The 26,161-nt window shown below is 30.3% G+C and overlaps 2 protein-coding genes and 1 pseudogene across 2 annotated transcripts; 1 reads left to right on the plus strand and 2 right to left on the minus strand.

The window, feature by feature from the left end:
- Positions 1-12,407, plus strand: LOC114367798. The gene is made up of 10 exons (XM_028324996.1): positions 1-260; positions 781-972; positions 1,356-1,521; positions 1,843-2,319; positions 3,659-3,672; positions 10,050-10,083; positions 10,215-10,444; positions 10,716-10,907; positions 11,449-11,614; positions 11,702-12,407. The coding sequence occupies exons 1-10, from the start codon at positions 6-8 to the stop codon at positions 12,178-12,180; spliced, it is 2,205 nt and encodes a 734-aa protein (XP_028180797.1). The 5' UTR covers positions 1-5; the 3' UTR covers positions 12,181-12,407.
- A 1,310-nt stretch (positions 12,408-13,717) lies between these two features.
- On the minus strand, positions 13,718-15,403 carry LOC114367717 (berberine bridge enzyme-like 21). Its single transcript, XM_028324912.1, has one exon. It carries the CDS (start codon positions 15,401-15,403, stop codon positions 13,802-13,804), a length of 1,602 nt encoding a protein of 533 aa, XP_028180713.1. The 3' UTR covers positions 13,718-13,801.
- Positions 15,404-18,015: 2,612 nt separating this feature from the next.
- On the minus strand, positions 18,016-19,751 carry LOC114367719 (annotated as a pseudogene).
- Between the last annotated feature and the right edge of the window lie 6,410 nt (positions 19,752-26,161).

The following is a 26,161-nucleotide window of genomic DNA, read 5'->3' on the forward strand; positions in this document are numbered from 1 at the left end:
TAGTCATGCAGCAAGTCTTGCAAAAACGTAAGAGAAAAATGGGGTGTTTCCATCTCACAGTGACTAGTCTGTGCTTTGTAGTGGTTGTGGTTGGAGTGCTTCCACTCTCCTTAGATGCACAACTAGATCCCTCGTTTTACAGAGACACGTGTCCCAAGGTTCACTCCATTGTTCGCGAAGTGGTGAGGAACGTTTCCAAGAAAGATCCCCGCATGCTTGCCAGTCTCATTAGACTTCACTTTCATGACTGTTTTGTTCAAGTATGTTTACTTATTTATGAACTTCATCTTTCTGCTGTCTTTTTTGATGTTGTTCTTTAAAACGAAGTAGTTTTGATTCAAAATGACGTCGTTTTAAAACATAACTTTCAAAACGACATCATTTTAGAGAAACATGCAACACAAGCACAACACAAAAAAAGGACAATCAATTTTTTTATTTATTCACTTTATTCATCTTAAAGTTTCAAGTTTTCTAGTCTCATTATACTCCACTTTTATTATTTCTTTCAAGTGTTATAAAAAGGAGCACGGGTATCCGTTGGAAGTAATTTTTAAAGCACATTAGACACAAACACATAATTTTTTTCTCTCACCCAGAACGTATATGCTCCAAACTTCAACGACATGTCTTTTATTTTAGAAAGAGTAGTGTATGTTAAAATCATACACTTCAAATTTGGATATGAGAGAATACTACCATTTCATTCTCATCCATAGGTGTTTTGAATACTAACAAGAAATATGAATTGATTATGTTGTTGATGTTTGTGACATTCAGGGATGTGACGCATCAGTTTTGTTGAACAACACTGCCACCATAGAGAGTGAGCAACAAGCTCTGCCAAACAACAACTCTCTAAGAGGTTTGGATGTTGTGAACGACATCAAGACAGCAGTTGAACAGGCTTGCCCCGGCGTGGTTTCTTGTGCTGATATTCTTACCCTTGCATCTGAAATATCTTCTATTCTGGTATGGATTAATGCTATTTCTAATTCATTTTGCTTCTGTGCTGAGTATAAAATCACATTGTATATATATGTTTCAAATCTTTGACAAATGTTTAATTTCAAGAGTAGAGTTTAGATAGAATCATTATCATAAAGTATACCAACCAAAAAAGGTTGCAATCAATTACACATGATATGTCTAAGGTTTCACTCATTTTAATCATAATTAAATGAAAGATCTTTCACAAAACATAGTTATGAGTCTATCATGATCCTGTAACATTGATAATTATTACATAGCTCAAAGTCTATATTATTATTAGTCATGTTTAATTAAGAACACCTTTTACTTTATTGGTCTTAAAATGATACATCTTACAAATATGTATATTAATTAATATATAGGGTGGTGGTCCTGATTGGAAAGTTCCATTGGGAAGAAGAGATAGTTTAACAGCAAATCGAACCCTTGCCAATCAAAACCTTCCTGCTCCTTTCTTCAACCTCACTCAACTTAAAGCTGCCTTTGCTGTTCAAGGTCTTGACACTACTGATCTAGTTGCACTCTCAGGTAAGAAAATCTTCCCAATTAAATTCATCCTATATATGTTGCAAAATTTAAAAAATAACAATGATAAATAGGAAAATTCTTGAAATTCAGGGTAAGGTAAGATATTGGATTCAAAGGGATATATTATTAATGAAACCATTGACATTACTCTAAAAAAGAGAGTCCGTGATGGATTAGTATATGATTTTTACATGATTCTGAGATATAAAGTGAGTTGAATGGTTAAGAGAAAAAAAAAAGTTTGATACTTTCTATTAACAAAAATTAACATTCTACCACACTAGGATTAAAAAAAATGATTTATGCATGATTGAATTTCAGGTGCTCATACATTTGGCAGAGCTCACTGCTCTTTCATTCTTGGGCGATTGTACAATTTCAGTGGCACAGGCAAACCTGATCCAACTCTTGACACAACTTACTTGCAACAATTGCGCCAAATATGCCCGAATGGTGGACCCAACAACCTTGTGAATTTTGACCCTGTCACTCCTGATAAAATTGACAGGGTCTACTTCTCCAATCTTCAGGTCAAGAAGGGCTTGCTTCAGAGTGATCAAGAGCTGTTCTCGACACCCGGTGCCGATACCATTCCCATTGTCAATAGGTTCAGCAGTGACCAAAATGTCTTCTTTGATGCCTTTGAGGCTTCAATGATTAAGATGGGTAACATTGGTGTGCTCACTGGGAACAAAGGAGAAATCAGAAAACATTGTAACTTTGTTAACAAGAAATCTGTTGAACTTGATATTGCTACTGTGGCCTCCGAAGAATCATCATCAGAGGAGGGTATGGTTAGCTCAATCTAATTGGATTAGGATGAATAGTTTACACTTTAAAAATGGTGCGATTAGAGACCAATAAAGAAGCTTTAGGCATATTCATGCCATGTGCCCGCGCCACTACTTGTTGTGTACTGTGTTTGTGTTACACTTTCTTTATTGTATTTTGAATCATGTAGTGTTCATAAGCAATTCCTTTCCGTGCCTCTAGTTTTGAGAGAGATCCTGAACCTAAAATATAATATCAATCATCTGTATATTGATGGCATAATTAAAAAGGTAAGCTATTGAAAAAGTAGCAGGCAATATTTTAATTATAATGAACCAATTATTCATTTATGATTATTTGGTTCAGTGTTTCATTAACTACAAATTATATTTTTCCATTAATTGGGCTTAGATTTAGATCAGATTGTCATACAACTAATAGTGATACCAGCTTAAAAGAAAACTTCATAGGTGGACCTACTGTTTCTTTTTCTTTATACAAGAGAAATGACAGAAACATTTCATTTGAATTTTAGTAAAAAATAATAATTAACTATTAGTTCACATTTAATCCAAAATATTTCCTTGATCTTTCACTTCATATGTGTAAAAAAGAAGAATAAACTATTGTCAAGTTTAATTTACTAATTATATACTTAAAATTTTATAATTATTGTAATCAACAATAAATCTCAATATGTAATTACATTAAATATTCTGGATATTTTTTTTATTATTCATAATAATCTTATGAAGGATGAAATGAAATTGACTTAAGTGAAAAAATCGATTTATATATAACTATATATAAACGGAATATGGTGTTTTGGTGTACGCACCCATTTTATTTTGATAGCTACATTTATAACTTATTATTTTGATATCTTTTTTTATTTTAAAAAAACATGAAAAACAATTAAGGCGCGGATATATAATAATATATCTGTCTCGACTTCCAGTATTAATTATATTGTAATTAAAAAAAATTTCTTATATTTTTTTTTCTATTTTCCCTTTTTCTTTCACTTTTTTCATTATATCTTCTGTCCGCTTTCTTTGTATGGGATCCATGACTTTTTTTTTCTTTTTCAGACTAACTTTAGCGAGTGTTTCAAACTATTGAAACATTCAGAATAAAACCTATAGTTTAGTAATTTGAGAAATGTATTTTTTTCCACAAATAACCTTTCACAATTCTTTGATTTTTAAAATTTAACTATTCTATGTGAAATTTATGTAAGGTAATAAAATAAAGATATATTCACCCTTAATTTAAAATGAATTAATTTTTAGATACTTTAATTTAAATAAAAATTGAATACTACCTCGTTTTCATTTCATATATCTTTTGGTTTATAAGAGCTAAGGTCTTTTATTTTATGTACCAAAAAAGTCCTTTTGATAATATTATCATAAGTAATTTTATTACAACAATTTATCGGTTTGAGTGAAACTGAGTTAGAGCTTGCAAAGCACCACTTACTTGAATTAAAGTATAGAACACTAGTTTTTGGTTAATTGTTGATATTACTACTTGATAGTAACATACTTCCACAGCCCACCATGCCATTTAAAGTATAATTAATGACGTAAATGCCAATGAAAAATTTATATTATATAAACAAATCCTGGTCGTGCCGCCCACGTGTCATTTCAGCAGGACCACTTGAACCTTTTTTTTTTTAAAGGCACTTGGATTTTTAATACTAACATATGAACATAAATTTCAAATGGTGGCAATCAGCAATTTTGGGCTTTGCTTTTACGGGTTCCACACATGACACTAGGCACTAGCTATATATGCACTGCAACGATTATTAAGAATCTGTTTGGTTTGTTGTTCGCAAGTCTTAAACGTCCTTTCAAACAAATTGTTACTTCTCATTTTTTTATTAGAAAATAGAAACTTCCCTTTTCAATGATGTAAACGTTCCCAAACACAATCTAACTAGGTAATATTTTAAGGAAAAATATGTTATAAACACATTTTTCAACATTTATTCTTTCATTTTATTAGATGGAATTTATGTGATTCCTATTAAATGTATATGAGTTATATTTTTATTTTTAAATTATAATGTAATTTTTTTTCTTATTAATGCATGCCTTGCACGGTACACAAGCTAACGCTAGTAAGTTGAATATGCAACAATTAATAAGGAAAAACAATTTTTAGATGGTTGTTGGCTTGTTGCTCTATTGTCTTTTGAACATGTTTCAAATTTCTTTGTTGAAGTTATATGTTATTCATAATATTTTTATGTTATCCAATTAATTATTGAATTGGAGGAGGCAATATGGTTCACGGGTCAATGGCCAAATCTTGATCTAATCTTGGTTGAATTGGTACGTATATATGTGTTTAAAATATATATAAAAATTCACACTTGATTATTATATATTTGGTACATATCAAGTTGTAACTTTTATTATTTTGATAAATAAAAAATAAATATGACGGTATATTTATTTAAATAATAAAAAATTATATTTTAAAGTGGTTATGTCACAATTGTTTTTAGTGATGATGTAATATAATTTATTTATTTATTTATTTTGACTATACATATTATTATATAATTTAGATTTATAATTTTTACATTTTTAAAATAAGAACTATATATATATATATATATCAAAATTATTTGTAATTAGTTAATAATACAAAAATGTTAATATATATCAAAATTAAAATCTAGTACTACTGCAAGCTCCTTTTAATATTTATGATAGGTAATCTTTGAAACGAAAAAGCAAATGAACTTTAAAGAAACTGTTTGTTATTTTCAACTCTAATTGGCAAATTCAAAAATAAAACTTCAAATCAGATTGGGCACGTAGGTACACTTGGGTCAGTAATAGACAATGGAGTAGGATATTAGCAACCGAGAACTAAAAGTCTATAGGTTTAGATTGGATCCTAACGGAAAGTTTGAAACAATGTGATAAATTATTATAGTGGGTTATGTCACATATGGTTCTAGATATTCTTCCCCATGTTTGATGCATGTGTCTGCCTCAAGCACATTAATTTTTACCACACCAACTCCATCTTCTTTCTTTGTGCAATAAGTTCAGCAACAAGCTGGCCAGACAAACAAGACCTGACAAAAGTAGCTTTTATTTCTTCCCCGAAGATCTCGAGGCTCAGATTCTTTTCGTATGACATACTCATAAGTAATGTCTGACATGACCAAAAAAAAATGTAATGTCAAATGTAATGTCTGAGACATATATATATATATATATATATATATATATATATATATATATATATATATATATATATATATATATATAATTCACAAAATTTTATCATTTTTATAAAAAAATTAAGAAATTAAAAGAGTTTGTCACAAAATGTTTTTATCATTTCTCTTATTTTGTGTAATTATGTTCATGATTAAATATTAAATATAAAAACATATTTTAGCGGAGATTCAAATTTCAAAACCTTGATTTATTATATTATATTGTGATTTTCAACTCCGGTTGGTATATACGTGTACATTATGTTTGATTTTGTTATAGAAAAAACATTATGTGTTGATTTACGAGCCCTTCACACAATCACTTGTAACTACAGCATACTACCTCCGTTGTCATTAATGTACAATTTTTTATTTTTATTTTTATGGAAGAGCCCTTCTCCATTAATGTGTAATAATAAAACTTAGTGTAAGTCAATGGCTCACATTCAATAGAAATTATTGGAAGAGTTTGAAGGAGGTGCAAGCTTCCTAATTGGTCTCGTCATTTATGTCTTACACGTTATTAGCTGTATTCATTGTTATTTTTTCATGTACTTCTGATACATAGACGTATTAGTTGTTGTTGCCTTGCACGGTAAATAAAATCTTAAATTAATAATAATTGAAAATAAATGTTAGAAGTTATTTTTTGAATAAGATCAAATACAATTATTATATCTATTTTAGGTTTTATTCATGAAAGTTATAGGTTTGATTTTCATGTTTTCAGTATACCATTTTTTTATATTATTTTTTTGTCAATAAAAATTAGTTATTAATAATTTATTAATTTTTGTTCGTAAGAAGAATTTAAACCTCCAATCTGTTCCTCCTCTCTTTAATAACTAAGTCAACTTTCTAATCCTACATTTTTAAAAATTTAATTAACTAAAAATTATTAAGGATATATTTTTAAATTAATTATTATAAGAATTAACAATTTTATCATATATAACAATTTATAATTGGATGAGAATACAAATTTTTTGTACTATTGATATATTAAAATTAAATTCAAATATTATAATGTAAAATATATGTTAAAAATAAATATTAAACATAACGCAAATACAATATAACTTTTTAAATATTTATGCGATATATTAATTTTTAATTTTGTTTATATACTTCACGGCATTTTAATTAAATAAAAGGTTCTAAAAATGTGTCCCTATAACCTCAAGCCATCTTGATTTTGCCTGCTTTTAATACATTTGTCTTGTTTTGTAAAATAAAATAAAATTGTCTTCTTGCTCAAACTTTTTTTTTTTATGCGTTTCTTGCTCATAAACTGAACAAATTAAATTAAACTGGCATAAGAAGATATAAATGCTAATAAAACAAACTAGAGATCCCTGAACTCCAGCTATCCAAGATTCATGTGTGTCAGGTTTATAATTAGCAAACCCCGGTTTGACTTAATAATTAACAAATATTTTTTTATGCTTTTATTTAAATTATGGTTTGAAATCATGATTTTGTTATAGTTGACCAAATGCCCACCTCTAATTATACCCAAGACTTGTCAATGTCATTCTAAAGATATTATAAAAACGAAAAATTTAAATAGATAATTATTTTTGGAAAATAATAATTATAAATTCATATAAGTTATCATTGAATTATGTTTCTTTTATGAGAATTCCCCCCGCTATCTATCTTCAATCAATTATCACCTTTGTACCTTTGAGTTTATAAAAAAATGAATAACTTTGCCAAGCTTATATTCGATGCCTATAATTTAGATGGGCTGATATAATTTGTGACACATCCTATTTAATTTTAAAATGATATAATTTCGACTTTTCCTAAAACTGTTATATACTAAATATTATTAAGTGTAGCATGTTGTGAAAAACAGAAAATAATATATATATTAATTGATAGTGTGAAAAGTTTTTACACTATCTATTGATAAGAAATTTTTATGTATGGTCATTTTATTGAGTTTTATAATAATTAAATTAAAAAATATCTCAAACATAATTTGTGATTGATTAAACATGCAAAAGTTTTTCATTCTCAATACAAATTTTTAAATTCTGTGAAAAATGGTCGTATTTTTTAAAGAAACAGATAAAATTGAAATTTTAGAGAAAAAAAAAGGACAACAATGACAGACTTTCACATGAAGTCTTCATTATTTAAGGGATTTAAAAGCACTTTTACATATCGAATATAATTTTCTTTGAATAAAAAGTATTTATAGGAGAAAAATAAAAAAATAATTTGTTTTTTTAATCCATCTAATTTCTCTAAAATTTGAACTATGTAAATTATTTTTTGCTTCATAAACACTTATATGATAAAAAAAATAAGAAAATAAAATTAATTGAATCTCCTGTATAAGCTAAAATCAATTTATGTAATTAAATTTTATATAAATATTTTACATTTAACTTCTGTAGAAGGTAGGATATATAAGTTAATTTTAATTTATAAATAACTCTTATTTTTATTTTTTATTTTTCTATAAATATTTATAAATAAAATGATCTAAACAGGAACGTAGGAAGTTCTTTTTTTTTGGAAAGCATCTATCGACGAAAGGCTTGAAACCCATTACATTATGATGGACAAAATGGCTTCCTGCTCTGTTTCAGAGTCTTGAAAATTAAAATGTTTAACGGAGGTAACTTTTGCAAATAATGGATCGACAAAAACCCAAAAAGAACGCGTGGAAAATTAAAAAAAGAAGTCTATAAACAATGTTCCATCTCAAAAAAACTTTAGTCTATATATAAAAAAAATGTTCCATATCCTCTGCTTTTATTCAACAGAAAAAGAAATTCTAATTTGCTTTTTTCCTTTTCTAACTTAAACGTGAGTAAGGTATATTTAAGAAAATAAAATTATAATAAATGATTAAAAATAATTATTAAAATATAATAATTTTAAAATTTATTCTCTATATTATAATTATGATTATTTTTTTAATCCATAACTATAATTGTGTTTTATCCTCTAAAAATTACCTCTCATTTTATTGATAAAGATGCGTATTTTTTTTTAATATAGATTTTGTCCTCGGTCACCTTCCTAATTCACTCAAGTATCTATTAATAATATAATTTTTTCACTAAATAAATCATTAAGACTTATACCACTGCCAATAGTATGGGTTTGATAAATATAGCTTTACTCTTTGATTTAAGACATACCGAATCTTTAGTTTTTTTTTTTTTTCTTTCTGAATGTACTTCTTTAGTTGAATACAATGTATTCTTCTATTTCAAAACAATAATTATTTAAAACTTTCTATGTTTTTCAAGGCGTTTAAAACTTTCTATGTATTCATACAAATTAACTAACATTTCAAGTTTTAGTGTTATAATTTTTTTTAGTTATGCTGCTATCTTATTTTATTATTATTTTTGTTTTATTTAGTACAAATGTTAATATAAAAAAATTAAATTATTTTTTAATATTTTTAATTTCTTGATAATTAATTTGATAATTTTAAATATAATTATTTTGAAATGACAAAAATAATATTTTGGTATCATCACATAGCACAAATTTATATTTTCTTTCTTTTAACCTATAAAATAATTCTAAATTATCAATGTTAACCTCAATAAAAATTAAAATAATTTATAATACTAGTATAATAATTTTACAAATAAAAATATTAAATAATTTTATGCTTCTAAAACATTATGTACACATTTTTTTTTACTTAATATTTTTTTATAACGTATTAAGAAAATGAATACAAGTATATTATCCTATTGGTTTGTCTTTAATTCAGAATCCTCATTATCTCAAAAAAAATTTAAAAATCAGAATCATCATTGACAAAGTTGTTTGGAGGATTTATAGCATGCTTGCCCACAAAATTTGATGGTGATAATTGTCATTTGTACTTAAATTTATGGAACATAATTAAGCAATTATGTTGTCTTTTCTATGGTTTAGACCTTTTGGTTGTCATTTTTCAGTCACTTAAAATATGTACTTCTTCCAAGTTTTTAAGGACGATATATAAAAAACGAAACTCATTGTAAAGTCAAGTTTTTATATACAAGGCTTAAAATGCTCAACAACTTTTTATTTTTTAAGAAAATGCTCAACAACTGATGTAATTTCGAGAAGTTGTATTTTTTTTAACTATCCTAATTAGGGTTTTTGCCTTTCCGGTGGAACACGAGGTATTGTCACAAATTTCGGTCATTTGAGTCGGATATGAGAGGAATCCTTGGTCTGAAACTTAGAAACACTTAAAGCTCATCATCCCAACTTAAGAATGTATTCTATGGGATCAAACCAAGATCTTTTCCACGAACTGAACGTGTGTTGTCAATTGAACTATATTCATTAAATTTAAAAAACTATTTATAAAAATGAAGCTCGTTGTAAAGTCAAGTTTCTAAAACATATACAGAGGCTTTTATTTTACTGCAATATACAAAGACTTAAAATGCTCAACAACTGATGTAATTTCGAGAAGCAATTTGAAAGTATAGTCAAAATTTAATCTTTCACATGCACATGAAATCCCTTCCAGATCTTTCGGACCACTTTACACGTTTTCCTATCAAGTGGCATGATTGAAAATTATTTGAATCACTGAAGTACGAAATGCAGGATCGACATTGCATTCATTCAGAGAGGCCATGTGTCTCTATAAATAGATGCTTCTCATCAACAGGTTCAGCACACTACTATTAAGAACAAATTACAAATAGGAAAAAAATGAAAGTAACAGTTGTGTGTTGTGTATTGGTTGTGCTTGGTGCACTACCATTCTCTTCGGATGCACAACTAGACCCCTCCTTTTATAGGGACACATGTCCCAAAGTGCATTCTATTGTGCGTGAAGTTGTTAGAAACGTTTCAAAATCAGACCCTCGAATGCTTGCTAGTCTCATAAGGCTCCACTTTCATGACTGCTTTGTTCAAGTATGTTTCATGTTTGTTCATCACTTTTCCTAAGTTTGGTGTCATTGTCAACTCCATTTTGTTACACTTACACATTCATCAGTTTTCACTTTAAGCTAATTGAGTCCTTCCTACTTAATTTCAAAAGTACAACTCATTTTCAATCCGAACAACATTGAAAATATTTTACAAATTCTTCTGCCATCAGTGTACTATTTAGTCTTATGTTTATGTCATATATGTTAATAAGTAATAAGTTTATTAAGATGTTTCTCATGTTTGTGGCATGCAGGGCTGTGATGCATCAATTTTGTTGAACAACACAGCCACAATAGAAAGTGAGCAACAAGCTTTCCCAAACAACAACTCAATAAGAGGTTTGGATGTTGTGAACCAGATCAAGACTGCGGTGGAAAATGCTTGTCCTGGTGTAGTTTCTTGTGCTGATATTCTTGCCCTTGCAGCTGAGATATCTTCTGTTCTGGTATGTCTCACTCCTATTTTTAAATAAATTTCTTCTAACATTATTGGATGCCATTACTTTCCACTTTATAAGTTGAGACCATCTCCATGTTTAGTGTGTTGTCTAAATGTGCATATTATCTAAATTGTAATCCTTAATTATGCCTAATATTTTAACTTTTCTTTCTTTTAGTTTCTAGAATGTGTCAATTTTAATTGTTAACTGACATACGAAAGGAGGTTTTGCTTCTTAAAATCACTTTTCTCTGATTTCATTAGCAATCTTTTCTAAGATTACTTCATATACTTTAAGACCAATTTTATGGTCTCCCATAAACCCTCGCTCATAAATTAAGTGACTATTTATGAAGACAGAGAAAATGAAAGTGAGTTGATGAATTAGTTAAAACAAATTATTAGTAAGGAATGTCTACTCGCAGCCAACTTTGAAAAATAAATACTATAACATTCTTAATATATTGTGTTAAATCAAAGTCCAAGTTAACAGGTATGACTTTTGCTTTTACTTTATTATCCCTTCTAAAATTTACAACCATGCACAGGCTCATGGTCCTGATTGGAAAGTTCCATTGGGTAGAAGGGACAGTTTAACAGCAAACAGAACACTTGCAAATCAAAATCTTCCAGCTCCATTCTTCAACCTTACTCAACTTAAAGATGCCTTTGCTGTTCAAGGTCTCAATACTACTGATCTAGTTGCACTCTCAGGTACATATGAACCTTTTCACACTTCAGAAAATTCATCTCTATAGTTATAAAAAAAATGGCAGCACATTTTGAGCCTTCATTTTTCAGGTGCCCATACAATTGGTAGAGCTCAGTGCAAATTTTTCGTCGACCGATTATACAATTTCAGCAGCACTGGCAATCCTGATCCAACTCTTAACACAACTTACTTGCAAACACTTAGTGCACTATGCCCCAATGGTGGGCCTGGCACTAACCTCACCAATTTTGACCCAACCACACCTGACACAGTGGACAGTAACTACTACTCCAATCTTCAGGTTAACAAGGGCTTGCTTCAGAGTGACCAAGAGCTGTTTTCCACAACCGGTGCTGATACCATTGCCATTGTCAATAGCTTCAGCAGTAACCAAACTCTTTTCTTTGAGAACTTCAAGGCTTCAATGATAAAAATGGGTAACATTGGAGTGCTAACGGGATCTCAAGGAGAAATCAGACAACAATGTAATTTTATTAATGGGAATTCTGCTGGATTGGCTACTCTTGCCACCAAAGAATCATCAGATGGCATGGTTAGCTCAATCTAAATAAATTAACAAAAACTTAAGTTAGTGTATGCTTCAAAATGCCGACATTAAAAGGTACCTAATAAAGAGTTCAATAGGCACATACGTGGCTTGTGCCTGTGGTGGACCATGATATATATGCCTGTACTTTTGTGCATTGCGTCACCTATGCTCTATCTCTGTATTTGTATGATCTGGTTAATATATATATTATGAGAATTCTAAGTCATATCATGCAGATAAACATGGAAAAAGATAGCATAGTAGAGGCTGGGGTATTTGTAGATGAACTACTGAATCTTGTTACCGAGTATTATTATCTATGCTACTTTTAATCTTCTACCTGTATTAATGAAGTTGGATTAAAATTATTGTTTTAACAACAAATGAACGTAAAGTTACAATAGTATGTTGATATGCACCGTAGTATAGTAGCAAATCTGAAAAAGTTTCTGCCCACAATTTGCTTGTACGCTCGTGTTTCCAACACAAACACATGTTGAACATTTTGCCAGTAGTAACCAAAGTTTGGATTCAAGCATGCAATGGAGTGAGGACAAAGAATAAGGATGGTGCAATTTAACTAGATAAAGTCGCGTATGATCAGTGAAAAGTGAAGAAAACTTCACAATCTAAGAGAAGAGACACAATTCAAGAGAGTTACCTAAACTCTTTATAAAAAAGTTTTAATTCAACACAAAAATTATTTAAAATTGTTTCAACTCAAAATTAATTCTGAATTTGTATAAAATAATTTTTTTAACACAGAACCAACCGAGTGAACATTAACATAAAATTAGATTAGGTGATTTTTTCAACTTAATTTTGAAACATGAAACCAAACACATAACCTTTTACCTACACTTGAAATCCTCGAGATCTTTCTGCTCAATTTTACATTCTTCCTTTATGTGGCATGATTGAAAATTATTTGAAATACCGAAGCACGACATGCAGAGAGGTCATGTGTCTCTATAAATAGATGTTCCTCATCTGGGGGATCTCAGAAGCCCAATTACAGGTTCAATATACTTAGAACAACTTGAAAAAGGAGTCTCTTTTGTGAGCCAGTAATAGCTGGGTTGTGCATTGGTTGTGGTAGGAGCACCACCATTCTCTTCATATGCACAACTAGACCCCTCATTTTACAAGGAAACGTGTCCCAGAGTGCATCCTATTGTACACCAGGTAATTAAAAATGTCTCTAATTCAGACCCCTGTATGCGTGCTAGTCTCCTAAGTCTACACCAGCATGACTGCTTCGTTCAGGTATGTTAATTTGTTCCATCGCTTTTTAATTCCATCAAGTTTTTTGTGTCATTAATTATCAACTCCTTTTCTAATTTTTACATATAAAACTCATTTTCCATCAAGCCAAAGATTGAAAATGCATTTTGGTGTGTGTTGTAGAAGTTAAATAAAAGCTACTGTTGGAGTACAAGTGATTTCCCAACAGCTACAAAGGCCAAAATGTAAGACTTGGAGGAATATGGGAGCCTTTAATTCGTAAATGATGCTAGTTAGTTCATAAGCATTTCAAGCTAAAAAATATTGCGATTATAATTAAGCATTAAAATGTAGTATAGAATTTCATACAAGTTTGTTGGTTAGAGATGCCTAAATAGGGAATATTCTTCACTCCCTATGCTTTGCTCGGACATACTGGAATACTCTGTTCATTCCTGAAAAAATTATCTGGATCAACCTTGGTCTTAACCTTGACGAGCCTCTGAAAATTGTTATTGAAGTATTTGGCCCCATAAACCTCTCCTTCTTGAAAGCTATTTTTACCAAAGCGGTTAACTCCAATATCAAGGTCCCTATAATTCAAAAAGGCACTTCTGGGATTCTTTGACACAAAAAGGGTCATGTAATTGTACAGCTTCTTAGCCTGATTCGTAAAATTCTTAGCCGCACCAACCGAAGGATCAAACCAGTTCACAGAGTACTGAATCTTGAACAGGTTCCCCTTACGGTGAGGAAACGGCGTGGCATCGGAAGGAATCTCAGCCATTCTCCCTCCATAAGGGTTGAAAACAAGTCCTATTTTCCCCAACTTAATCATCCTCTTAAATATACACTCCAACCCTTCTCTTGGAATAGCTTTCTGAACGTAATCAGATTTTCTTTTAAGAAAAAAAGCAGTGTTTACATGGCGATCCAATAGGGTTTCAGGTTTGGCGCCATTTTTTAGACTCTTATCATCGTAAAACCACAGAACAGAATCAATCCATCTCATCTCAGTGCAACTCTCCTTCTTTAACCCTAGAAGCGGAAACTCCTTCTCCAGAATCGACACAAGCTCCTTAGCCCCTCCGAGGAACAAAGCCACTACTGAGGCTGTAACGGTTTTCCCTTCCGGCTGCAATAGTAGCCTCAAGAAAAGCCCGGGATCAGTAGTTGGCGCCACCTGCTGCCACTGCAACACAAGGTCAGTGGCATTCTGTTCCAAAGTCCTCTCAACGCGAAAAACGGTAACCGTTTTAGGCACAGGAAGAAGCTTAATAGTAAACGACACTATGACACCAAAACTGGCTCCTCCACCTCCTCTAATAGCCCAGAAGAGATCTTCCCCCATTGTTTTTCTGTTTAGAAGATTTCCTTTCACATCAACAATTTGCGCGTCGATGACATTATCAACAGATAAACCATATTTTCTCAACATGTTACCGTACCCTCCTCCACTGATATGGCCACCGACGCCAACAGTGGGACACACCGCCGCGGAGAATCCATGAACTTTACTTTTTTTCCAGATTCTGTAATAAACTTCTCCCATCACTGCACCAGCTTGAACCACTGCAACCTCGTTTTTTATGTCTACCTTGATTTTGCGAAGGTTAAACATGTCGAGGACGATAAAAGGATGTTTCTTTGAGATGTACGAGATACCCTCGTAGTCATGGCCTCCGCTTCTGATTTTGAGTTGAACGTTGACGGTTTTGGCACATATTACAGCGGCCTGGACGTGCGATTCTGTGAGGGGAGTGACGATGAGTAAGGGCTTTGGCGTGGAGGAGGTGTTGAAACGCGCGTTTCGGATGTAGTTTTGGAGCACGGTGGGGAATTTGGGGTTGGTATTGGCGAAGACAATGTCGGAGAGTTGGGTTGAGCAGTTTTTTGTGTGGTGTGTGAGGCACTGAAGGAAAGTGTGGTGGAGTGAGGAATGTGCAGACACTAAAGTGGAGACAGTTAGAAGAAGAAAAGTGGCAGAAAGATAGGCCAAAGAGTTAGGTTTCACCATTGTTGATGACTTGCATGGTAGAGATGAGGGTGAGTACGGTTTAATTTGTACACAAGGGTTTGTGCTAATTAACTGCTAAGCTAATTAAGGGTTTCTGTTTCTGAACGATATTTATGTTGTGCATCAGTTATCTTAATTGACTTATTAATTGGCTTAAATACTTTTTTTCCTCAAATTTAAGTAACCTTTATCTTTTATCTTCCAAATTTAAATTCATTTCTTTAGCCTTCGTAAATAGGAAAATACTGTTTTTGGTCGCCTCTATGTAAATGTTGTTAGAAGTGATGCTGTTAGGAGCGGAGGTGAGGGAGAAAGGCTAAGCTACTTTGGTTTCCAAAACTAAGACCTCCTAACAAGTTAATTATCCAAATTTTTCTGTCTTATTCATTCATTTACATTGTTTTTATACACAACTGGACATGTATAACTGAATGATAACTGTTACAACTGAATGGTAATTATATTAACAGAATTATAACTATTTCTGATAAGTTGTTGTAATTGTTTTTATGATAGGCTTCCATGGCAAAGCTTTGTCGTGACTACACGAAGTCCTTCAAGTGGCTAGGCCGTTTGCTGATCCTCTTGACACACTGCTGCATCTTCTTTCTAACATATGCATACATGTAACTTTGTGGCAATAAAAAATTTGGTTTTATATTTGATTTTTAAACCTAATTTCTGGTAGTTTTAAACTTGTGAGTGCATATTCCATCCTACAATCATTTATTCAAAAATTGAAATCTCTGAACCCAAAATCAATCTCTAAATAAAGACCATAAGAAGTGCGGTGGTATTCCCAGCACGCTCAATGACAGTTGTTCTAAAACCGTTGTCATTGAATGTGTGATGATATTTTTATAAATATCATTAACATTTCAAAGACAATTTTAAAGAAAATTTTCGTAAAATCATCTTTAAATTAATTTTTTTTAAAAATTAAACATGGTCCTCTCGTTTGCTCTCTCCTATTCCCAATAAACCAAAACTTTCTCACTCCACTCAGGTCACTCTTTCAATTTCTCGTTCCTTCATTTTCATTTGTCGTCATTCTTCTTTGTAGTTGTGAGCGGTACTAATCTCAAACCTCTATCACATGATGACATTACTATCAATCCTATAAAGCATTTAACTTACAATTTTAAATAAAAAATTAAATATGAATAAAAATTAGTAAGATAATTTTATAAAAAAATATAATTGTACTATGTTATATAATTTATAAATTTATTAAAAGTATAAAAATTTTAAAATATAATTACAAAGACATAATATACAAAATTAAATATAATTTTTTAACAAATAAATTTTTTTCTTATGAACAATCAAAATTACATTAAATATATTTATTTAAAAATTATTTTATTATGCATTTTTAAAAATTATTTTATTATTTTATCGATGTTTATATATGTAGTGTGTATAATGGGTGATACTTATATTAATAATATTATGAAATAATTAAATTTAATATTAAAATGGTGCAATTTTGATGCATATGTATTATTAAGAATATAATTAAAAAAGGAAAAAAAAAAACGGACACTTGATTTTTTTTCCTAATGTTACATGTAACATGTACATCATTTCTAAAAACTGTAACATGAACATACTTTTAATGTTTTAAGTTTGGTAATTAATTGTATAAGCTTTAACATTTTATTTATAGTATAATCAATTATATAACTTACTCTATTTATTATTTTTATCACCTTATTGCTTAGGGTAGTTAAAAAAGTGGTCTTCATCCTCATGTAGCAACTATTGCATGGTCTCCATGATTTGCTGCAACGTTGATGCATGGGCCTGTCTCTGGAGTCGTCGGTGTCGAGTTGCATGTAGTCTAGCCTATCTGGCATCATCATCTTAGGTGACAAATAGCAATTTACTGGTTCCACACCCCACGTTGGACGCTAATATGCTTCGGAAAATTTAGGTTTTTCCTTAGATTTGGATTTATCTATCCAAAACATAAAAGTGCATCTGCCTGGCTTTGTAATCTAACATGAATTATATAGGTGTTTCTTAATTATGGTAAAGCCTGATCATATGCTTGTCTCACTGATTCTTTAGGATATGATGAGATCATATAAGATATGACGAGATAATTTGGAGATATAAGATCAAGATATTAACGTTATCATGAGCATGATCTACGCTTCGGTTCAGGTCGGTCTGATATGGTGAGAGCTACTTTTGGTATTCAAAATAGCTCTAGGGTAACAGGCTATGCCTTGAAACTCCTTGTATGTCCATTACCATGCATGATTTTCACACGCCTGTTTGTGATGTGCGCTAGGAAGATAGATGGACCTTAGAATTATAACATATCTACTCTCCCCTTCTTGAAGACATCTGCTGTTGAATCCTAGGGTGCTGGGTTGGTGTGAGCAGGATAGGAAGTTTGATTCCTTTTATGAGACAAGTTTTTATTTTAGCCAACTCTTCATTTCAACAATTATATATATATATATAAATAAGTATTTTGATTAATATTATCAAAATAAAATTTTATTTCATCAAACATTATTTATACTTTTTAGCAAAAGAAATATCCAAACATAAATTACTTTATATAAACTCATTTTCATTAAACTTAATTTCCAACATATTCAAAAGTAGTAGGACCATAACATGCACAAACTATAAGCAATATTCTTCACACTGTATGATTCCCTATGCTTTGCCAGGAAGTACAGGAGGGACACTCTTCTGATTTCGGATGCCACAATACCTATATCAAGTTCAGCAGATTTCTTGTTAACAAAATTACATTGTTTTCTGATTTCTCCTTTCTTCCCAGTTAGCACACCAATATTACCCATTTTAATCATTGAAGTTTAAGGAAAGCTATTTGGTCACCACTGAACTTGTTGACAATGGGGATGGTATCAGCACCGGGTGTTGAGAACAGCTCTTGATCACTCTGAAGCAAGCCCTTCTTAACCTTAACATTGGAGTAGTAATTCTTGTCCAATTTAAAAGGAGTGGTTGGGTCAAAATTGACAAGGTTGTTAGGTCCACCTTGGGAGCATATTTGGCGCAGTTGTTGTAAGTTGTATCAAGAGTTGGATCGGGCCTGCCAGTACCACTGAAATTGTACAATCGGTCAAGAATGAACAAGCAGTGAGCTGATCTGCCAAATGAATGAGCACCTGAAATTAAATCGTTTACAAATCATATACTAATTCATCATTTTTATAAGATAAATTCTTCCAAAGTCAAACCAAGTTAAGATGGTGAGTTTAGAGTAACTTTAATGTTTTTCATTTATTATTATTATTAGTATTATTATATTTATTCATTGAATTTTGACTAATGATTAATTTCGAAGTCAATGAACAATAACATCTTTCTTTCAATCATATTTTTTACACAAGAATTGAATTTAAGATCTTATTTATCAAAGGATTCAAGTTTAATTTTACTTGACCACATATATTTTATTATAGGTAGCATTGTTACAACACATAGGATAAATTTGAATTGGGGAACATTTGTTAGCTGACAGTGCAACAAGATCAGTAGTGTCAAGACCTTGAACAGCAAAGGCAGCTTTAAGTTGAGTGAGGTTGAAGAAAGGAGCAGGAAGGTTTTCATTGGCAAGGGTTCGGTTTGCTGTTAAACTATCCCTCCTTCCCAAGGGAAATTTTAAAAAAGGACCATGAGCCTGTCAAATGATACATGAATTTTCTTTCTAATAAATAAAAACCTCTATTAAATATATGTTGCAACGAATAAACATCTATTTGTTATTATTTGATTCGACAACTTGATAAAAAACGATTTAACAAAAGAACTTGATCTAAGTTTTTTTTTAATTTTTTTGAGAGAGGAAGTAGAAAGAGTTTTTCAAAAAGCCAAACCCTTATTTTTTTAGTGTTCCATAGAATTTATCTAATTAATATATATGCACCAACTTATCTAATTACAAATTGTCATTATAGTAAATTTGTTAATTTTATATATAAAACAATTTAAAAGTCATATATAGAATAATTTGTTATTATTTAATAATCTATCATCTTTATATTGATGATACATAAAAATTAAACTTAAATATATAATTTGGCAAATGTTTTATGGAAATAGAGTACCTAATTAACTATAAGTGATCAAAATAATGAGCTTAATTATGAGAATAATGAACCCATTTTGAGATATAAAAAAAGTGTTTTTTTTTTAACAAGGGATTTATTTAAATTTGAACTATGGGTTTTTAGGCATCTAAAGCGGGAAAGAATTAACTAATTAAATTAGATAGAAAGGGAGGATGAATAAGCAGGTAAGTTTTACATACTTGAACAAAGCAGTCATGAAAGAAAAGCCTGACGAAACTGGCAGGCATACGTGTATCCGTTCTTGAAACTTTCTCTACGACTCTAAATACAATGAAATGCACCTGGGGACAACTCTTCTTGTAAAAGAAGGGATCTAATCCTGCATTTGAAGAGAAGGGGTAACCCTCCAAACCACTAGACCTATCACTACAAGACCAAAACACCTCATTTTTTCTGCCTAAAATTGATTTGAACTCACTCAACACCTGTGTTTGTGTACGTCTTGCTGTTTTTATTTATAGAGACAAATAGCAGCCATGATTGTGAATTGTGAATTTGTGATAGAAGAATGACATTAATGAACAACAAGACATCTTCTTGTTAGGCGCGTTATCTAGGACAAAATCATGTATTTTTTTAAATGATGATTTAAGTATTGATGATAGATGATGTTCTTTCCTATATGTAAGTTCACAAAGGTGTCGTGTGGTGATTTTATGTTGTTTTTTGAGTTTGGTTAAGGCTTTTCACAGCAGAGTTAATAGAGGGTATGGTTAGTTTACAATACTACTTGTAATGGAATTATGTAACCTGTAAAACTTCGGTGTATTTGGCACTTCTTAATTTATACGTCTCCTTTATTAACCATATTAGGTGATAGATAGTGTGGCTCTACTGCTATTTTAGTGCTGTGTTTCATGTATATGCTATATGTGGTTTACTAGGTAGGTGGGTTGGATTGTTATATCCTTGATAATGGAATGATAGAGGGGAGGGATACTCTCTGGTATAGCAGGGTATATAGTGGATGATGGAATTCCCATGGAATTACATACAATCCTTCTCCTGTTTTGTTTGAGGGTGTCTTCACTTCTTGTGTAAACACTCTTGATTATATTCGATAATACTTTGGCCTTTTCCAAAAAAAACAAAAGAAATATATTTGACTTCATCTTAGCTAATTGCACGATTAATTGCATCATCCCCGTTGTCCACACTCAATTGCGTGGTTGAATCCGATGATTAATTGGTGGACCAACTATATTTTTATTTGTTTTGCCACCAAAACAATACTGTTCTCATAAGGATGGTAATTCAAATTATCTTTGTGCATAGGAAATCAGCAGAGAAAAGTCCTAAATCCTGGAAGACAAATATATGGATTCCATACAGCAAATAAATAAAGAAGAACTTCAAACAAAGACCACTCTGAATCAAACTCAGATCAAAGAGCTTCTTGATAATGGGAATCTCATTGAACAAAGCAGAAGCATCAAGTAGCAACAAGACAAAAAAAATGTATTAAATGAATAAGAAACTTAATTAGGAGTACTAACTAAGATATGACATTCACTTCATTAATTATATATAAACTTATTAAAACAAGAAGTATTAAAGAGAACCTTTCCTAAAAATGGCATATTAAATTAGAAGCTGCCGAAATAAATAATAAATAGTATACCAATTGGTTTGCTTATCTTGAGTATTTCATTGACATGAGAATGTGCATTTGTATTATGGTTTAGCAAAGCATTCATATTCATATTGGTCTCTTCTACTTTTTATTCCATATTCAATATAATAATGTTGAATTGATAAACGTAGTATATATATAAACCTTACAATAAAGTGTCTTCATGATAAATAAAAAGGCCTCTGGTTTTATTTATATCCTAATGTTGAACAGATATGAAGTTATAATATCATTAATGTCATATATATATATATATATATATATATATATATATATATATATATATATATATATATATATATATATATATATATATATATATATATATATATATATAATAGATAATATATTCAAAAAAAATGTGTTAGAAATTTTTTTAATCACTATTTCTGGTTTATGAAAGTCCATATGTGAGTGAGCAAAGTTGTAACATTATACAGGACCGGTTTGGATACATGTTATTATAAATACTTTTAAGAAAAATAAATAAATAAATAAACTTGATCATAAGTTATTAACTTATACATAAATTAAAAATCATCTTTTATTTTAAAAGAAACTAACATGAAAGGGCTTTAATTAAGTAATTTATTTATAAGATAATTGTAACTTTTAGGAAAGTTTTTTTTATATTTCTTTTCCTAAAGTTGTTTATAAAGAAGTTTGTCTTGTCTAGACTGACTCATGTTCGCATGCCTGAATTTTTGGTTAATTTCTATATAAAAAAAAAAATTAGATAAACTTTGCTTAAAAAGACTTTGATTGTAAGTCGCTTTAAATATTGACGGAGACATACACCTGTATTATCACATCCCTGTTTTGAGACTCAATCAAATTCTTTAATAAAATGATTCTTTTATAGAGGAATCTTAAACAAAAGTCTTTTTTTATCTTCTGCTTAATTATATTCGATTCTCGATTCAAACATATAGTTTGAACTAATAATATAGTTTAATTTAATTAATAACTATATTCAACCATGCAATTATAAAATTATTAAAAATAGAAGATTCAAGAAACGATTCAACCATAGAATTAATAACTATATTCAACCATACAACCTAAGAGGAGACGATTCAAGAGATACGTAACTTTTACCTAATTATAAAATTAATTAAAAAAACTATGATTAGAAATAGAAGATTTAATTATTAATTTTTTTGTATTTTTGTTGATTTTTTATAAACTAAAAAATTATTGGGCTAGAGTAATGCACGTTGAGTTTGATTATCGTAAATGACATCTTTGGAAAGAAATTATGAGCTTTACATGTGATCAAGTCTCAGACTAATTAAGGATTAGTCTCATAATCAATCTCAATATCAAACTATATATATTGGCTTTGCCCTATTGGTACTGGGTTGAAAATGACAATCAATGGGCCTAGTCTTTCTTTTTACGTTTGTTGTTATAAACCAGGAAGGGTAAACATGGGGAGTACATGTGTTCTTATTCATAAATAATAAGCTTATATCATAACATATAATATTGCACATACCACGAGCTTTACCCACACCCTAGTGTTGTAACCTAACAACAGGTGATTTTTACACTTCATTCCAATATTTGTTTGGCCCATAAAATATGAGTAATGCTCAACAATCTTCACCTTGACAAATATTCAACCTCATCGAAGATAAATAGCAAATCGACCTCTATCTCCTAGGTTGGGGTCATATCATTGTGACTGTCTTGGTTAACATATCAGTTGCATTATCTGAAGTGTGAACCTCCCTAAACAAAATCTAACTAGATATCATCAACTCCTTTATCTTGTGGAACCTCACATCAATATGTTTTGTTTTAGCATGATACACCTAATTCTTTCCTAAATCAATAACACTCTGACTATCACAATGCAACTGAACTCCACCTTACTCAATGCCTAACTTCTTCACTAGTCGTGTTAACCACACAACTCCTTTCCTTGCCTTTGCTACAACCATGTACCCCACTTCGGTTGTTGACATTGCCAAAAAAGACTGAACAATGGACTTCCAACAAATAGGCTCACCTACAAGAGCAAAGACATACCATGTTGTAGACATTTTGTCATCCAGATCACTAGCATAGTCAAAATCCACGTATTCCACAATTGAAGGATCACACTATTAATTGTCAAACATAATACCATGACCTATTATATCCTTTAGGTACCTTAAGATCCACTTCGCTACTTTCAAATGTCGCTTGCCTAGGTTGGACATAAACTTGACTTACAACATATGACAAATCCGGTCTAGTGCACACCATAGCATACATCAAGTAACCAACTACACTGGCATAGAACCTTTTGACATGTACTCCACCTCAGCATTTGTCTTCGGACATTGGTCTACAGAGCCTTAAGGTTTTGAGTTAAAGTGTTTTGTCATAAGGTTTGCTTATGTGATGGCTCATTGTCTCATTAGTGTAAATCTCTTTATTGTTTATCCCTCTCATATTTTCCAACAATTGGTATCAGAGATGATGGTTTGACTAGATGACCGACTCAGACGAATAAGATGACAAAGATGGATTCTAGGCCCTAAGGATTTCTTGTATTGAAAGTCTTCCTAATAGTAGGTCCAAGTAGTGTGTCCCATGGGTGGAGTTGTGGTGCAAGTATCTAGAGCATATGGGCTCTAATGACCACCATGAAGTACTCGTGGATGATAATGACTTTCGCTCGAAAGGAAGATTATCATGTGAAAAAAACTTACACTCGAGGGAGAGATTGTTGGAATACAAGTGTAAGATAAAGTCTCGTGAAAAGGCTAAACACCATATAAGTGAAGATAAGACTTATAAATTAGCTGAACCTTAAAATTTTGTGTTAAAGTATGATGTCAATTTGCTTATATGATTGATGTGCTCGAGACTCATTGGTGTAAATCTTCTCGATATTTATCCCCCTCGGATTTCCCAACAACATCCATATATTCCAATGAAGGTGGAACAGATTTTTCTTTAGTTTTCTTGTTTATTTTTGCCACCAAAAACATGTTCTCTTGATCATGGTAATTCAAGTTATCTTTGTGAATAGGAAATCTGCAGCAGAGAAAACTCCTAATTCCTGAAATATATTTATGCATTCAATACAACAAATAAATAGATAAGAACTTCAAAAATAGACCCGCGAAGTATTATATTTGCCCTCTTAATCAAACTCGGATATAAAAAAAAAGGCGTGATAATGAGAATCTCACTAAACTGGGAGAAGCACCAACTAGGATAATAAGATATAAAAACATTAAATGAATAACCAACATAGGGCAGGCTCTAGAATAAGGTAGGGAGTGGTTAAGTATGCATTAAAATATAAAAGTACAATATACTAATTAACTAAGATATGACATTGAATTCACTAATTATATATAAACTTTGTATCAGTATTCATTATATATAAATTAAATTAATTAAAGCAAGAATTATTATAAAAAAAATTGCTACAAATGCATCATATATTAGATACCTAAAGATTAGAAGCTGCCGAAACATATAATAAATTGGGTAAATTATAATTTTTCTTCTCTTTAATTTTTTATCGGCGATTTTAGTTTCTTTATTTTTCACTAATTAAGTCCTCACATTTTAAAAAATTTAAAATTTTGATTTAATTGTTAATTTTTTTTATATTTTATTTTTTATTTTGATTCAATTCAATCTTAGATTTAATAAATTTATTTAAGATATCATAAAAAAAATAATTTAATTAGGTAAAATATAAGGATTAAAGTTGAAAAAAAAACTAAAATCACGAAGAATTAAAAAAAAATAATACTAGTTAGCTATAATAAATAGTTTAACAACTTAAGGATTGCTTATCTTGACTTCATTGACGTGACAGTGGACATTTGTATATGGTTTAGCAAGGCAATATGTATATTGGCTTCATTTGATGAATATTTTGATTTTCTATCGAAAAATTATGTTTGATGAATATTTTTAAAAAAATTTCATCATGACGCCAATCTTATAATCTTTTATCCTAAGATTTTGATTGTAAGTCAGTTTAAATATAAACTATATTGACTGAGAAACGTGCACCATTATTAGTTCATGCCTGTTTTTAAGAGTTGAGTACTCTATCAGATTCTTTAATAAAATGAAATGGATGATAAACAAAAATAAAAATGAAATGGAAACTTGAGAAAATTAGAATAATTAAGAGAAATTATACATTTTCATTTTTTATAGAAGAATCTTCTACATAAAAGTCGTTTTTTATCCTCTGCTCATATTGAATTCTCGATTCAAACATTTAGTTTTAACGAATAATAATTGAGTTTAATTTATATATCTCGTCAAATTATGTGGGAAGTACTGACAAAACCATAAATCCATTAATATTGTACCCCCCAAAAAAAACATTTCCATTTCAAATAAAGCCGGCATAATATAAGTCAACTATATAAAATAATATACTGCTGGATCATTCTATCAGAGCCTATCCTTTTAATATATAGCTATTTGTTGTTCCCCGTTTTCTTTCTGCAAGTGATGTTATTCCTATAGAATAGTAGTATTTTGAAGGACTTTGATAGCATAACAACGTGAGCATTTAAAAACCAGTGACATTTGTAGATCGCATCACTTGGTTTCATATTATTTTTTAATAATATAGAATTATACGTTCTCATGAATACATGATCTCTAGCTAGCATTTTAAGAGTTAGACATGCTATTTTATGGTATATACTTGCAGTATTGAAGCAATTGAAAGACACATAACGTAACTAATTCTAGAATAATTCTAAATTTTCTTGTAAAATTCTTCTGTCAATCTTCTTACTTGTTCTAAATATGAAATATATTTGTATTTTAAGACATTAAATATATTTACTTTTTTATTTAACATTTTTTTATAAAATGTTAAAAGGATTTGTAAGAAAATATAACATTACTGCTCCTTGAAACAATCCCATATATATTACATTTTACAAGGCATTTCAGCAGAAAAATGGATTAAACCAAATGCTAACAAATTAAACAATATTTTCAAGCAAACAACAGCAAGAACTT

This window comes from Glycine soja, chromosome 9 (genome assembly GCF_004193775.1).
Source record: "Glycine soja cultivar W05 chromosome 9, ASM419377v2, whole genome shotgun sequence".
Lineage (NCBI taxonomy): Eukaryota > Viridiplantae > Streptophyta > Magnoliopsida > Fabales > Fabaceae > Glycine > Glycine soja.

Excerpts from the sequence above, each read along its gene's own strand:
- LOC114367798 (XM_028324996.1), top strand. The coding sequence starts at position 6 with ATGCAGCAAGTCTTGCAAAAACGTAAGAGAAAAATGGGGTGTTTCCAT. Across the intron at positions 261-780 it reads TTCATGACTGTTTTGTTCAA|GGATGTGACGCATCAGTTTT; the intron begins GTATGTTTACTT and ends TGTGACATTCAG. Across the intron at positions 973-1,355 it reads CTGAAATATCTTCTATTCTG|GGTGGTGGTCCTGATTGGAA; the intron begins GTATGGATTAAT and ends ATTAATATATAG.
- LOC114367717 (XM_028324912.1), bottom strand. The coding sequence starts at position 15,403 with ATGGTGAAACCTAACTCTTTGGCCTATCTTTCTGCCACTTTTCTTCTT.